The sequence below is a fragment of the Motacilla alba genome, chromosome 3 (genome assembly GCF_015832195.1).
Source record: "Motacilla alba alba isolate MOTALB_02 chromosome 3, Motacilla_alba_V1.0_pri, whole genome shotgun sequence".
NCBI lineage: Eukaryota > Metazoa > Chordata > Aves > Passeriformes > Motacillidae > Motacilla > Motacilla alba.
This window is the reverse complement of record NC_052018.1, coordinates 90,533,346-90,550,443: the sequence shown is the minus strand read 5'-3', so window position 1 is coordinate 90,550,443 and position 17,098 is coordinate 90,533,346. Positions and strand designations below refer to the sequence as shown.

At 44.5% G+C, this 17,098-nt stretch overlaps 1 protein-coding gene across 1 annotated transcript; it reads right to left on the bottom strand.

Moving 5' to 3' along the window:
* Window positions 1-1,193: 1,193 nt before the first annotated feature.
* On the bottom strand, window positions 1,194-13,588 carry PRPH2 (peripherin 2). The gene is made up of 3 exons (XM_038130943.1): window positions 12,381-13,588; window positions 9,433-9,679; window positions 1,194-4,158 (listed from the first exon to the last, which is right to left on the bottom strand). The coding sequence occupies exons 1-3, from the start codon at window positions 12,959-12,961 to the stop codon at window positions 3,922-3,924; spliced, it is 1,065 nt and encodes a 354-aa protein (XP_037986871.1). The 5' UTR covers window positions 12,962-13,588; the 3' UTR covers window positions 1,194-3,921.
* Window positions 13,589-17,098: the final 3,510 nt, after the last annotated feature.

Sequence of the window (17,098 nt, the reverse complement as noted above, 5' to 3'; positions counted from 1 at the left end):
GCCAGAAATAAATTTGCCTAAGCCTGTGCCTTCCCCACAGGGGGCTGTTATCACATGGCTCCATTCTATTTTTCTGGCCTTATCTCTTAATTAACTAATCTCTAATAATGCTCTTTCTTTTTTTTTTTTTTTTTTTTTAACGAGCGTTTGTGATCATCCCCTTTTCCCATTGGTTATGCTAAGAACAGGGTTGGCTTCTTTCACGAAACAAGCAAGTTGGGTGTAAATCAAAAACTGTTTTGCTGGGATCCCTTTTTCTTTATATCGGCCTTGAAAATCTTCCCAGCCCATCAGCTAGGAGGTCCATGGTGCCTGTGAGCCCGATATAGCGTTCCCATGCTCTTTGCTAAGCTGCACACTTGTATTTGTGTGGTATTACCAAATGCCCAAGCCCATGTAATGCATGGAGGCTAATCTTATCAATTGTATTAAGGCTACTTAGGAACTAATAGCTTTAAGGAAGCTGTTTATATTTCCTCCTTTAAAGCACTTTAGTCAATGTTCTGTGTCCCTTCAAATAAATGTCATCGGTAAAATAATGTACTTTTTGTCGTTCTCTTAAAAGTATTATTTCTTAAGAGTTGACACTTCAAGGCCGTGGGCTGACTCTGAGATCTGGGTACTTGGATTTAAGCTGCTAATCCATATGGAGGTACCTAAAAAGAAGTGGCCTGGTTTGCATGAATTAAGTTCACATCCTTCTGAAGTTTATTAGTTTGAAAATCAGGGCACGGCTCTGGAAGTCGTCGGATTGCTGCAGGGAGATTTGACTTTGTGAGCTTTAGACTTAAATTTAAAATAAGAACAATGTTCTTTTGAATGTCCATTGCAAGTTAGATTTAAACAGGGGGAGAAAAAGGGGCTATAAACCCAGCTGATTGTCAAAGACCCTGAGGATTCCAGTGGTTTCACTGGTTCAGCATGACCAGAACATCACATTAATGGCTGTGAAGATGTTTTAATTCCTATGTACTACAAGAGGATGCTATTAAAATAGCACAGCAATTTTTGTTTCTAGTAAGAGGCAGGTGATTTAGGGGTCTGCTTGCACATCCTGAGCTTAGCTGGGCATGTAAAAAGAGGAAGGTTTGCTTTCTCTCAGAGCATTATATAGAGGTGGGGAAAACCTTCCCACGTATAGGAACACATAAAACAGATAAAAAAAAATGAAATCAGAAGGAAAAGGTCAGCAGTAATGCAAATTAAAGAAATCTGTATTAAATTGTATATATTTAAACATTTTCTTTAAAGAGATCTTTACTTGCAATAACATTTTAATACCTAAATTTACATTTGCAGTCAGCAGAAATATCTTTATCTAGAACAGCATTTGCAGTATCACAAGTAAGTATGTGTAAGATTGGACAAGTGATATATTACATGTAATATTGTACAAAGCAGTCATATTACAATCTTGTGGTAATCATAAGATGTCACAAAGATCTTCATCAACCAGGAGGCTTTATTTTAGACAGCATTAGCCCATATACCCTTTGTTCCCTGGTTCCAGTACTGTTCTTCATAAACCTGTCTCAGATGGTCTCTTTACCTGCCTGATACCATTGCTCTGGGAACTGGTTTCTCCAGTGTGGCATTGAAAGAATGGTTTGAAAATTTGTTATGTTGCTTTAGCAATAATATGATAAAAAACAGAGACCACGAGTAATTGGAGAGTCCTGTCTAAATTAGTGGCCTAAGCCAGATTTCTAGGGCAGCAATAAATCTAGATCTCTTTGAAAAGTCAGTCTAGTCAAATAACTGGTGTAGATCACAGCTCGCTGAAGCCTCCCAAGGAAAGACTGCAATTAATCCTTGTAACGCCGCTCCTATCCACATGTGACTCCTCTGAAAAGCTCTTCTCTGGTACATGTGGCCACATCGTGTGCCATCCACAATCCTGTTCTTCTCTAATGGGCCAGCTGAGAGGGGCAGCTGGCCCCAGTGACGTCCTACCGAGCAGGGAGGAGCTGCTCTGGCTCGTACAGTTCTGTCCCTCAGCAGAGCAAGAAACGATAGGCTGTGGTGAGTAGCAAGTTGGCCTTTTGTCAGTGCCCTTGTCCTAGTCTTATGCACAGAAGAGGAGAGTGACTTTTTAATTCATTATTGTAACTAAATTGATGATCATAACTAAAGTTGAAAGCTTTGACCAGCTTTGAGAAAGTGAAAGGACATCACAGACACCTGTCAAAATCAAACCTTGCGTGCAGGTGGCCTGAAACAGCCTGGGCACTGAGATGGAAACGATGGCGTGATGTACGGACACTTCCCTACATGTCCTGCCTTGAACTGATCTGTCCATCCTAGAAGGAATTGGGGCAGAAGCCGGAGGAGCTGAGTGCTGCTGGGGCAAGTGCACAAGTGATTAAGAACGAAAGCCAGGGGGCTGTGCAGTGGTGACGCAGCTGCAAACACTGCTCCCTCTGAGGGCTGGCCACCAGCCAGGGAGAAGGGACCCACTGAGAAACCTCTCCCCGGTACACCCCCGAGAAGTAGAGGATTTGCACAGACAGGGTAAAAGTAAGCCTGGCTTGCAGGGAGGGACTGAGGTGTCTGCAATCATTGGTGCAGGGGGCTGGGTCTTGTTCTCTTGGGTTTCCTTCCCTTTAGCTGAAATTATCTGGCAAAATAAACTCAAAATGATGCTCTGTTCCCTTATTAGAGGCTGCACACCACAGCAAACTCTTTCCGTGTTTTATTCCAACTTGAGAACAGGATCCTCCAGCTATGACATTATGTTTGGAGAGATGCAGTATATGCAAAATGTGCCTTGCCTTTGATTTAAAAGATATAATGAGGAGTATTCATCACTGATAAAGTAAAATTTGCACATTGGGGATCGATTTAAACTCAGTTTTCCCTGGCCTGAAAGGATGAGGCTTGATGTACTTATGGATGTATGTTATTCATACATATTCATATTTCTGGGTCCCTGGAAAACATTTGAAGTGTGAGTTCTAACTGGCCTGGATTTGGGTCTGGATTTGGGTTTGTCTTTTTCTTGCCTTTAAAATAGTTGGGCTTGAATATTCTGGAGCAAGTTATGAGATTACATACTCTGTAAAATGTCCAGAGTAACCATAACTGGCACATGCTCATAGCCTGGATTCCACCCACTAAAAGATGAATCTTCTAAGCTTCTGCAAAGAATTTAAATACAAGGTGAAGCATAAGTCTACAACACATACATTCAAGATATACAGCCCGCAAAAACCCCTGAGAAATAACCCCCCTCAATCTTACCTGAATGTTGTTTTTATGATGCTTGGCTGCTTCATTAAATTACAATTTTTGCTTAGTACATAAATTCTCAGCATAAGTTTGCATCTTGTTCTATGTACGTCTTAAGAATACAGCAGAAAATACCATTGTTTAGCACATTAACAAAAATCACAAATGAGAGGTTTGCCAAAATACCGGTATACTAAGTTATATACAATTCTGGAAATCCTTCTTTCTTTGAATTCTATCATGTTACTCTCCAGAAACCCAATCTGTTTGTCCTTAAAAGCTGAAGTACAGAAAGTATGCTGATGAAACAACTTGAGCAAAAAAGATTAACTTTTCAAATTCCACTTTTAATTTCAAAATAAGATGGAATGGATCACCATGTGATGCCAGCAATCTTTTTTTTTTTTTTTTTTTTTTTTCTTAAACTAACTGTCTCTGATAAGGGAACATGTGAATATTACAAGTCCTAGTTGGGGTCATATTCCCAAAAGGATACGGATATGGTGTACTCAACATTGTGGATAAGTGTTTTATCCCAAGGTGCACTATGTTGTATGCTCCCATGTACAAAAGTGAACATGCGTAGAAATGTGTATTCTGGTGGTTGATACATAGCTTTTAAAATGTAGATATATTCACAATTCTCAGTTCGTGTTATTTTTCTCTGAGAAAAAGTCCACCTCAATGAGCAGCTCAGCTGACTGTTGTGATGGCTGGCGTCTTCCCGCCTTCCTCTCCTTCGGCCCCTTCGGCTCCTGCTTCCACCTGGTTGAACTTACCCAGCTTTTTCAAGTTCTCCAGCGCAGATTTGAAAGTGTCCTTCAGGCTGTTCTCCAGGACCCACCCTTCACTTTCGCATTCGGGGTCTTCGGGATTGGCAATGCTTTCCAGGGAGGTGTGCAGAAGGCGCAAGCCAACCATCACCGACATCTGTGCCAGCAACGGGAAAGGCAGAGAGCGTCAGCCGGGCCCGGGCACGCCCGTCCCACCCTCCCTGTGCCTGCTGAGGGCAGCCTGGGCTGCTGCTGTCAGCAGAGCTCCGAGGGGGCCACGTCCCCAAGGGACCTCTCCACGAGCCCCATCAGTGCCGGTGCCTTCCCGGGAGGCTTTCATGCATCTCTGGCTGCTGGGCACTGGGTGTCCACAAGGCAGTTTGGATGTGCAGCACCGTCCTTGGCTGCCACCCACTTAGTTTTAGCTAAATATTTTGACTTTGCATTGACCTTAATATGTTTGGTGAGTATATTAAGCTGATCAAGGACATATAAATGAATCAGTGTCTCTGCAGAACAGAGCAGAGTTAGGATTTCAGCCATTAGTTTGTCTGGTTCAGATTCTGATTTTTTTTTAATATAGGTATGTGTAAATAAGGAAACCAAGGCAGCAGGTGATCCTTCCCTGGTTCCACCTAAAACAAATTTTATATTTCTGATTAAATATTACCTAGTCCCAGCAGCCCTGACTGAGACTTTTTCTACTGTACTGTGTAACACTGCTGACACTGGCAACACCCTGCACCTGCCTCCAGAGAGAAAGTGTGTTTTTAGCCAGTCTCCTGCCTTTTAGCACCGTTCAGAACAATCTGACCTCACCCTTGCGGTGCTTGTGAAGAAAGTGATTGATGAGTGAAGTAGAGAAGGACAGAAGAGCAGCTCCCAGAAGAGGCAGCCTGCTGACGTGGTAGGGCTGGTGGTTGGGATGGGGCAGCAGTAAGATTGGTTTGGTCCTTCATGTGCTGGGTAAAGCTCAGAAGGAGAACACCTATTGCTGTCAGGATCTCACAGGATTTGTTCTCTAAGGGAAGTACGATGCCTCTGTCACACTATCCAATTTCCCAAGGAACTGGTTACTTCTGGTCCTCCTCAACCCTAATGGCTGAAGAGGCTGGCAGGTTTGAGGCTGGGATTCAGCCACATGGCAAGGCCAGTGGCAGAATTCACATCTGGCTTTTGGACTTGAGGCACTGTCCAAACATGTGCTTCCATGGACCATCCATCAGCCTGGCTACTGAGGTCATCCTACTTGTATATGGTCAGTGTTTCCAAACTCTTGGAAGACTAAAGCTACACTTGTCTACTCTCAACCTTTGCACATGTTCGTATTTCTCTGACTTCACTCAGGATCAGAAGGGGAAAAACATTGGTCAAACAAACAAGTTTCGTTCCAATACTTCCATATCTAAAGGCAAATGTTCATACTGCTTATCACGGAAATGTATGACTAGCCACACTTTGGTCACCACGGAAGTTTCTAGTGGCTCTGAGTCTGGAAACAGTCTCATCTACCAATAATATGATGACTTAAATCAGTTAAACACTATTCTATAAAAGTCACAATAAGTGACAAATCCCATCACGTTAGTCTTGGGATTTAAAGCCTTTGACATCTTCCTTCCACTCTGAGTCCCAGTTCTGCTGCTCTCTCTCATGGGGTGATATCTTTGAAATCAATGCCTGTTGCAAGTGCAGATAAACAGGGCTGGATGCAGGAAATGGCCTCCATGTTGCTCTCTACTTGTGCTGCCTTGCTGCATGTCAGCAGCAGCTTTGTTTTGTGATTGACTTGCCAAGTGCCACTATTTGACAGCCAGTGTAGGTGGACTGCCTTCCTGGATGGCTCTAAGTCACTAAATATTGTCATGCTTTTAAAAAGGAAGGTGCTTGTGCAGCACTGAGCATCTGACCTGGCCTTGGAAGAGATTTTGTGAAATTTTCTCTCAGTTTAAGACTTTGTTTTCTCAAAAACCTTTCTAAGCAAGATTTTGAGTCCCTTAAGCTGAGATTCCTTAAAAGCAATGCAAAATGTCTGTCTCCTTGTCACCTCCACTCATCTGAGCCTGCCTTCTCTGCCAGATGAGAAGAGAGCCCAGGAAGTTTGAGACAAGTGTCTGGTAAATTAGTCTCTCTCCTATATGATCACAGAGAGTCTGGGACCACCAGTTCAGCTGAAGTCTTGCACCAGGGAAGGCACAACCCCATGCACCAGTATGTGCTGGGGGTGCCTGGCTGACAGCAGCTTGGCAGCAAAGGGCCTTGGGGCTCTGGCTGACACCAACCTGTCCCTTTGTGGCACAGTGGGAAAATGGTATCCTTGGCCGCATTAGAGGAATAATTTCCAGCAGGCTGAGGAATGTGATCCTTTTTCCCCTCTGCTCAGCCCTGGTGAGGCCACAGCTAAAACTCCAGCCTTAACCAGTCTGTGAGTTGTAGGTTTGAGCTTAACCACCATCCAGCACAGACGGCTGCGGTGTCAGAGCCCCGGAGCGAGGCCAGTCTTGCTGAGGGATGATTTCCCTCTCATGGAAACTCTTGTCACTTTATAGCAGCTTTCAAGTACCAGGGAAAACACCGCCACAGTGTTTCTGCAGGGCTAGGGCTGCAGGGGCTGAGCTGGTGGATCCCCTGCACACTCAGCCTCTCCAGCTGGGCCAACAGAGCAAACTGTGTCTGTCTGGAGGGTCCCTGCTGCCTGTGGGCTGGTTTTGGAGATCTCCAGGAGTTCACTCCTATTGTTAATGCATCAGAGAGTTTACTCTCCAACACAGGACATGCAATGTGCCTCCTGTGAATGTCTCAGTGCCCTCCTGGAGCTCAGCCTGGGCCCGGTCTGTGGCGCATGGGAGGTGAATCCCAGGGTCTTGGCTGTCATGGCAGTTGTGACCTATTGATCCACATGTTTGCACAAGTGGAGGACCTGAAGCATCTCAGGAACCAGCCTTAGCTCTCTATTCCTTTTGAAATGCCTTAATCGGGGCAGCCTTGAACCCCTCTTTTCCCCTCTGCTGGCTGAGGCAGGTCAAGAAGACATCCAGGCTTGCTCTTCTTGACCTTCTGCAGCGAAGCCCATCTGTTTGCCAGGGTTTAGCCTGAGGCGGCTTAGCCAGAGCAGGGTGTGATCTTTTTTTGTCATCCTCATGACTGGTTGTCACACATGGGAAGCCTACAGCTTTTGTTAGGAAAAGCAGCTTCTAGATATTAGCATTCTTTTCAAATAGAAGTTTTGATGTTTCAAAATAGGTTCATTCTTCCTTGTGCCTAATATAGAAAGGTGAAACAGAAATGGCCCTCCCTGAGGTCCAACATGTTTGGCATGTTACTGTTTTCTACAGCTCAGAATAACAGCTTTGATTGGTATTTCCCCTCCATGTTCTCTCCCCCTTCCCACACCTCAATTCCAGCAATCCAGCTGGAAGAGTTGTCCACAGCCCCCAGAAGGGCTTTGTTGGAGAAGCACCTGGTTTGAGTCCACGGTGGCTGCAGGTGTAAAGAAACCCAGAATTTTGCTTTTGAACTTTTCTGTGCCTTCCTAGAAGTCAGCCAAAGTGGAAATGAGAAGCACAGAGCCAGCACAACCACTGCCCCTGGGCTCACCCTGCTCAGACCCACACTTACCTTGGCCAGGAGTTGGAACCTCTGCTGCCCTCCTACTCAGCATAAAACTGTTTCCTATCCTGACTGGAATTTAAAGGAAATTGTTATATTTCAAGGGAGACTAAATTAATGTCAGTTTCCTGCTTTTCTTCCTCCCTTTAAAGTCTGTCTTAAAAGCAAAGGGAATATCAGACCCAAATCTGGTCCCTTTATGGTAGATCATGCAAGTAATAAATACTCAGGGGGGCAAGTTATTGTAACCCAGGATTGTGTTGTTTCTTTCAAGTCTTGCCCTAAAAGTCCTCTGATTGCCTGAAAAAAAAGTCTCACCATCAGTTTTGAAAAAGACAAAGAAAAGAAGATCTTATATCTCATTATGCCTCAGGCTGAAAAAAATACCCAGGTGTACTTTGAAGAGTTAGGCATAAAACACGGCATTTTTATCACAGCTATTAATGTTAACATATCACTGTCATTAATCTCTTGCAAGTTAGCAGAGGTATGTTACAGGTTCCTAGTCATGATTTTTTGCAGCTGGCATTGGTATTTTTGTGCATTTTTCCCCTGAGTTTTTGAATTTCTTTGATTTTTGAACACAGTTGAAATTCCCCTCTCTTCAGGAGCTCTGCACTTGAATCTGGGCTAAAATAAAGACCTTCTCTTTCTTTTCTTAGCAAAATAACAGTGCAAAGAGGTAATACATTTCTCTGCAGTTTGGAGCAGTTATTTTTAAAACAACGCAACATGGAGTAACTTCATGATGTTTTTTTTCCAGTTCACAGATTTAGGTAGGTGTTTATTTTCTAAAAAGCATCTTCATTCCTGGAAGGCTGTAGGCCAGTGCTTGTATCAAAATGTAACTCATCTTTTTTTAATTTGCATGTATCTAAATTTTTTAAAAGGCTGCTGAATCATTTAAAATAGGCAATGCCATTTGCAGCAGCCATTCCAAGGACGGGAAAGGATCTGCTGCACCCCAGGGAGCTGGACCCTCCCTTTTGCCAGCAGGTCCTGCCTGCTCTCCACATCCAGCACCTCACGTTCCAGCCCTCGTGCCACCGCCAGCCCACGCTCCCTGAGCATTAGTGTTGATTAAACACCCTGGCCAGAAAGCTGGCCATCTCCCAGAGGCAGGAGATTCATTGCACTGAATGAACAGTATTTTATCAGCCAAGCTGCACTTTGGGTTATGGTGCCCACAGACACCTACCCTGGGCAGCGTTGGTACCTGTTTGCATTTGCGTCGTGGTTTTGGGAAGCAGAATAAAATGAATTTAATCCACTTGCTCCACCTAAGCCACTTTTTCTGACCAAATACCTTGGTGGAGCTGATGAAGGTCTACATGCTCCCTTGAAATTGTTCCACTGTGTGTGGCTTAAAGCCTGATTCTGTGCAGGGTGTAAACCCTTTCACTGCATTTTCTGTCCTGCTAATTACTGTCACATCTTTCTGATGTGCTGCTTTTTTGTATTTCTCCTTCCCCACAAATGGTGACACATGTAAAATTAATGCATCTGGACAGCAGCACTTGCACTCTCTTCCCTGCTCAGCACCTTGCCTTTGACAGAAGATCACTCCTTTTCCCCTCTTGCTGTGGGATACTCGAGGCTCTGGCCCCTGCTAAGAGGGCTCTGTGATCCCACACGCACTCCACCTCTGTTTCCAGCCTGACACCTTTCAGCCCTTTCCTCAGCTATCAGATACTTTCTCAGCCAAACAACGGGGAAATTTATTTTAACCAGCTTTGCGTTTCACTCAGTAGCCCACGCTGAAGGGTGCCCCGCTCCTGCAGAGCTGGCGCTTGACTGCAGTGTGTCTGAGGGGAAGGGTTACCTCAAAGAGCCAGACGAGGAGGATGACGGCGCCCATGGAGCTCATCATGCTGCTGTAGTAGTTCAGCAGTGCTTCCCGGCAGCCGCGGCGCCACAGGTTGAGCTCCTCGGTTTGGTAGTCGTAGCTGTAGTGGGCAGAGTTGTTGGTGACCTGGTACTGGATGCAGGGCCTGGGGGAGCTGGGGTTGCAGCAGCTGAAGGGGACGCCGTCCACCAGGTACCTCCCGTCCACATTGCTTTTGATCCGGCTACGGGCAAGGGCAGAAGAAGGGCAGAGCGTGAATACGCACACAGACACACAAAGATATCCAGGAGCAAATGTGCACAAGGACAGAAAGCAAAGGCAAGGAGGATTTTCCACCATGCCTTTTCTCTGTGTCCCCTTGTTCACACAGCGGTGTTTGTCCAGGGTGTCCTTTCTCTCCGAAATCCTTTTCCATGTCAAGGCTACGCTGAGTCTGTAATTAACTCCTCGTGGTGGAAATGCGTGCCCTTGGGTCACTTCTTCAGAGAAAATAATTTTTAACAAAAGTGAATGGCAGAGACAATTCAGGAGGGGCAGTCAGAAGAGAGTGATCACGGCATAGTTAGGATGGAAGAGAGGTGCTGGAGCTGACCTGAGCTTGGAAAAGAGCTCAGAACCGCCTTGGAACCCACTATGTCCATTGATCCAGCAAACCTAATAGCTTCTTTTTGATGATAATATCTCCAGGGAGGGGTTGTGCATTTATTCTTGGCTTGGGAAGGTAGCCAGTATTGAAAACATGAAATGTGCTTCAGCAACAGGATGTTGCAAAATTTCCAAAGTCCTCGCGGGAGCTCCCTGACTATTGTTCATCTGACACTGTGGTTGTTCTCTGTGAACAGCCATTTAGCCTGGTGTCTTAGGAGATGTTTAGATGCAAGATAACTTGGAAGGCAAATAGTTCCACTGACTCTGCAGAAAGACTATAATAAAAGGACTGCAGTTTTAAAACAGGCCATTTTGCTTAGAAAATCACAGAATGGACTGTCCCAGTGGTGTAGAGTGGTGGAAAAAAAAATCTGAGTGTCTCTTGTAGCTTTCGATATAGATATTTTAGAATTGTGTCATAGAGAGAGAGAGAAGTGATTCCAACAACCTGGTGAAGGGAAATTCCACTTTGCAATCATGACCTAAATATATCTAAACAGCAAACACAGCTGAGGTTTTCTCTCTAAGTGTAAAGTGTGCTCTGGATTGGGTCTAATTCCCATTCATGTGCAAATGCTCCACCAGTTTCAGAGAGATTGGATATTGGATCAGGCCTTTGCTCTACAAATAATATAAAAATCCCACTGTGGGGGACAGACTCCCTCCTTCCTTGGAATTAAGGAGAATTCTCCTGTTGGCTTCAAAGAGGCCAGACTATCCCACCAGGAATGGGAGCAGAGATTGTGCACCACCACACAGTACAAACCTTGAGTTCACTAAAACCCATTTGTAGATTTTTAATGCCCTAGTTCCTGCCTCAGTAGTACAAAGAAATTACCCTGAGTCTCAGTCCTAAACAAGGCACCAGTTATTAAGGACAGTATAACCCTGTTTTCCCTCTGTGCCTTGCCCTTCCACTGCTGCTGGATTAAGCTACAGCTCTCAAATCTCCATATAATGCTGGCGAGGTTTTTCAAGTAGTTATTTATACCCATGGGCACACCTTTGCAATGGAAACATCCCCTTATTCAATAGTGAATGTATTTGTTATAACACCCTGCAGTGCAACGGGTTAAATCTGTAACAATTTTCACTAAAAAAACTCCTCATTCAGAACTCCAAAAATCACCAGACCACCCAACAAGTCAAAAGGACATGCAGAGAGACACACACAAGTGAAATACCATTTACACAGTCAGGCAGGGATCTCAAGAGATCCCAAGAGATACACAAAGCTTTTTTTCAAAATTACTTCAGACGTTTTCAGTACAGGCAGTATATTTAAAAGGCAGATTGCTTCCAGTTTACAGGACCCATTTTGCAACCACAGAGCATAAACGTTAATGAATGATGTCCCCAAAGAACCTGGATAACCATTTCTTTCCCTGGTACTTAATTTTTTAAAAGGTTGTGGGTATTTATGCCTAATGCTACTTTTTTAATTTCAAAAGTTCATTTTGTTCTCATGTTTATTTTCTGCTTGAGCTTACTGCACCTAACCTGATTTTAGGATTACTGCCTCTTTGGGCACTGACATCAAAGCCATTAAGGTGTTTCTGGTCAACGACCTGATCTGGTTTATACAGAAACAATAAACTAGTGCTGCTTTCATGCGAGGTTTTAAAAAATTAGGCACAGGACAGAACTTAAAACACATATGGCTATAAGGGCCACTGTGTAAAGCTAGGAACATCACTTGATTGTTTATCAGTATTCTCACAGCGCTGAAGCAATCCATTGAGTGAATATAAAAATAAAATTCTAAATCTTAAGGATCTAAAAGATGTGAGTTATTGGCAAAGTGTTTTTTTCCTCTATTTATTTCCATGCATGATTAGCTGCCAATATCTGAGTGGAGTTTTAAAAGTGGTATCAACAGTGTATCTCCAGGGAATATTATTTTTTAGGAAATTAATCAATCACGTTGACATCTGCTTAAGGATTAGTAAAGTTCTTATACTTTCCTGTTGATTTTTGGAGTATGGCTCAAGATAATGGGTTTATAAAGAAGAAAAAGACAGTAAAAACTATGTAGCCTGTTTATATCACACTGAGTAAGAGTGGGAATTGTAGTTCGGTGCTTTTTATTTTATGTTATGGATGACTTTGGAGAAATTTGTCAGGGGAGGAAGCAATCCAGCTGGGCATTTGGGATGATTTATTACACAAGACCCCATTTCACACAGACCCCCTTCCAGGCAGCGCCTGTTGGCACCTGAGGCCAGCATTGATCAAACATCGATACTACGTGACACAAACCCCACCAAGTCACTTACTCTTTCACTTCTTTGGAGCTGAAGTCCAGATATCTGTTGCTGATCCACTGGATTTCGAACCAATCTTTGTAGCCGTTGTTGCCACAGCACTTGAACTCAATCTGGAGCATGTCGATGGTCTTCTTCATGAAGCATCTTCCGGGGGTGTCCGTGTCCCGGTAGAACTTCATGCCGTTCTTGAGCCCCTGGGCCAGGGTGCTCTCCAGGGAGCCCCGCATGAGAAAGCAAATCAGAGCCACGAAGAAAAGGAGCATGTTAAAGACGCAGCACATTGCCAGGTAAGGTTTCAGCAAAGGCTTCCACTTGGCAAATTTAGCGGGATCCAGAGAATCGTAACAAATTTTTCCAGCAAAACCATTGAAGGCGCAGGATAATATACCCATCAATATCAAAGAATTGGGCACAAAGTGGCTTTCAGAATTGTCCATCACTTCGCTTCGCTTCCGGAGCTCAATTTTGAGGAACAATCCCATGCTAAAAACAAGGATTCCAGCAAACACAGAAAACCAGTTCATGAGCCATAGTCCCTGCGCTAGTTTTACCCGTTTCTTCTGATTGAATTTGACTTTCAGCAGTGCCATCTTTGTAATGGGAGATGTCGGAAGACTTCACAGCCTGGACCCCTCTTCTCAGCGTAAGCAACTCGAGGAAGAACCATTCAGGCGTCGGAAGAGATTCCGAAGGGCATGTCGGGAAGCAAGCCACTGCACAGTCCTTCCATCTTGAAGACCCCTGGTTAGGATTCAAGTAAGTAAAATATTCAAAGGTCCCAATTAGCAATTTCACATTAGTGAGAATAATGGGCAATTAGCACCTACAACTATTTCTGGTGGTTTCTTCCAAGCAAAGGAGAAACACTCTCAAGGTTTCAAATGATTTGATCTGGATCTGCAAGACGTCATTCTAATACCTTTAATCATTTGATCCAATTTGGAGAAATGTCTGTCAACAGATGAGTGGAAGTAATCCCTCATTTTACTATTTAGTAGATTTGCGCTCTCCTGTGATAGGCTGCTGGGTGGAATATGAAACCCCAGAGATATAAAAAGATCATTGTTGCCTGAAGAATATGGAACCTGTGAGGAAAAAGGAAGAGGGCTCTGGATTAAAAAAGGCTGCTTGTACAAGTGTATGTACAAACATACACTGCCCCACCATGATCCCAATATATTCATATCTACAGCCAGACCTACATTCTAGTCCTTATCCTTCTGTGTTGACTTGAGATGACATCCTGTGGCTTATGTATCCTGAAAGCAGATAACCGCGTAGTTTATGGTGACCTAAAAAAAATAAGCTTGGCATTTTCTATTTACTTCCAGGGCTTGTACCATCTCTGGGTCTTGGCAGGAGAGCAGGAGAAAGGAAAAGTGCAGAGAAACTCAATAAATAAACCCTGGGCTGAAATCTAGAGGTGCTTTCATAAAAGGTGAGCTGGCATGAGCAGCTTACTGGATAATCACCGGGCCAGGGAGGGGAGAAGGGCTGCCCAAGGAGACCCGCCCGGGAGCTTACATCAGGGAGGAATTCAACTCAGCAGCTGGAGGGGGACCCTGGGGATGTTGTAGCTGAGTGCAAGGGGGTCCTCCGGCTCTGCTGAAGGACCTGCAGCCGGCTGTGCTTTTAGGCTGGAGCGGGCACAGAGGAGGGTTCGACCCCCTCCTGCGGCAGCCGCCTCCTCCTTGCGGCACTCAGCGGTGCCAGGCGGGCAGCGCTGCCGGGCTTTCACTCGCTCCGCTGCTTCAGGAGTTGCGCTCGCTTTGAAATATCATCTCCCACTCGCCCCACAGGGGTTTGGAGCTGCTGGGAAATTCCTGCACTGCCTCACCCCTGCCACCACAACGCAAAATTAACCTCAGGCTACCCCCAGCAACGGAAAATATTCCTGCGGGTGTGTGAGGGCATGGGTGCTGATGCTGCAGAAGAGAAAGGAAGGAGCAGCCCTCTCTCTTCCAGACCTGCTGCTGCCACCACCCAAGTCCCTGGAGGCATCCCCTAGTGGCTGCCAGCAGCACGGCCACCAGCCCCCGGGGACAGAGAGGGGAAGGAACGTGCTAGGAGGAAGGCAAGTGTGAAAAATAATAACACAAATAATTAAAAAGCCCTAGCACTGAAAAATAACGTTTTGATGGTATGCAGCTCTGTGGTACCGTGGATGCGTCCGAGATCCTGGAATGCTGAAAGTTCCTTCAGGAAGGACAAAGGCTGGCAACTCACTCATTCTTCCTGTCCTAATAGGTTTTTGTGGTGGACCTTTCCCAGTCCATCCTGGTGCTATTGCACTGAGCTGGAGAGCAGCTGGTAACTGGGATTTTTCTAAAGCAAGCCTGGTGGTTTGCATTGCTGCTGCCCTTGCTGGTGAAGAGTGAGTGTGTTAAGATGAGAGGGAAGGTGATTATCCATCAGGGACTATTCTCTCCTCTTGCCGTGAAGAGGATGAGAAGTGCTGTTTCTTGAGAGAGCCTATTCATGCTTTTGTGCAATAAGTAATGGTTCTGAAATAGCATCTCTCCTGGCAAAATATCCCACAACCATTGTAGCACATGTTGTGTTTCACTGACTCTTTCAGGGCTCAGCTAAGAGACCCGAGTTTGGAAAATGTATTTATCTTCCAAGCTGGAGTTAAGTCTAGATAAAGGAACTTGAAACCATTTCCTTTCTTGTCAGTGATGACAGTGAAACTGTAATTAAAGTGGAAAAGAATTCTGTACCAGGTCTGCAAGTCATGAGGATATACAGTGAAATACTTCCTGCCCACAGCAGATGCAAGCCTGGTGCTGCTCTGGATATGGGTAATTTCATATTCAGGAGCACAGACGAATCTGAATACCTGTCAGGTTAATAATTTAACATTTAGATACCCATGATAAATCTGATGCAGCAAAATCATGTAAGTGTATACACTTAGTGTTTCCTCTAATTCAGGAATCAAAGTACTGAAGTAGAACATGCAGGACATGCTTCAGGGCTCACCGATCCCTCCAGATTTACTCTTCTGCTTATAAAAAAAGGAAACAGGAGGGGCCCTCATAAATCACTGCTAAACTGCTAGCGTTAGCAGGGAGATGATCAGTAAAAACCCTGGACCTGATGTTCAGGAAGGGACCCTCCCCTGCTAATTAGACCTTTGAGACTGCGGGTGGTATCTCCAAAGTCATCACGGACAGCAGCCGGCACTACCAAAACAACCGGGTTAGGAAAAGCGCTGTTTATTTAAGTCGTTTTCAACAGCTCAATACCAGCTGGGGACTTCAAGTGGCAAAAACTACCCCACCCATTAACTTGCCGAGCTTGGGGGTTTTAAAGGGGATTGCTTAACACTCTTCAAGTGGGAATGAATGCTTCCCCGTTGTCCCGGACACGGAGCCGACAAACCCCGTGCAAGCATCGGCACAAAGCGGGCAGCCGAGCGCTGTCTCTAGCAGAGCAGCCGGGAGGAGAGGAAGGCCAGGGGGGATCATCGAGAAGCGTTTTGGGGTGGCGATAGTTTAAGAAAGAAAGCTTTTTTTGCCTGGCATCTGCTTTTCTTAAAAAGCTTTTTCTTGGCTGCTATTCGTCTTTAGTTTGGCACTTACTACCACTTCAAATAGAAAATGCTGAAATTGATCCATAGCAGATAAAAGCTAACTGCTGCAAGAAGGTTTGAGTTAATGGTTTCCTCAGAGGTTGTCTATTAAATTCAGCTGTATAATTCATATGCCAATATTGGAGAAAAAATGGTAGAATAAAATATTCAAATTATTATTGATTTCACCATGAATCTGTTCAAATTCAAAATCTAGTTAAAAATTACGATGTGCATGTATAACAATACAGTATTGATACCTTTCCAAAAAGCTATGCCTGCTAACCTACATATAAGTACAAATTTATCAGTTCAGAGAGAGGAATGTAAACTATTTAATCTGGTATTTGTTAAACAGTCTGGTGCTCGGCCCTGGACCAATCTTGATCTTTCCATCTTCAGGGATGTAAGATATCAAACACATACCTGCCTAAACTATGGAAGGGCTCTGGTAAAAAGAATAACTTCCTGGCCCAATCTTTATTTCGCACTCCTCTGTGATACAAAATGTGTGCCTTTCTGAGGATTTTTTTCCCCTTTCCTTTCCCTAGGAGTGGCTGTATTTCACTGCAAGAATAATGATGTCTGGTACTACCTTTGATGGGAAGCTATTGTGTAGAGAGGTTTGCTCATGTACCCTCACCTATGGTTTTGCTTTCAATTGTAACTTGGTGCTGTGAACAGGGACACTTGAGGAACAATGTGATAAAAATGCTGTACCTCGCTGTACGATTATCAGGTGGAAAAAAAGTCTGATTTATGACTTTTTTTTACCTCCCTACACAGGTAACTTGGTAGGCTACTATTTTTGTGGCACGTGAGGTGACTGCAGGTTCTGAGGCTGGAAACAGAGGCAAGTTCTAAATTCACTGCTGGGGTTGTTGTAAATCCTGGGAAGAGTGATTTGACCTGCTGCACTCTGTGGCTCCTGCACTTTGCTGGGGCACACTGCGGGGGTTTTAGTGTGGTTTTGCTCTGGGTAATTCCCAGAATTTTAGCCATCATTCATGCGGCGGTGTGTAACACGTTCAGAAAACACAGCTTTTTTTTGACCTCCAAGACGGTCATTATGAGTATTTGTTTGTGTTATTGTGATGCTTGGGGTGTAGAAGTCACTGCTAAAAAATAAGGGAAATCAAAATTTATATTTGCA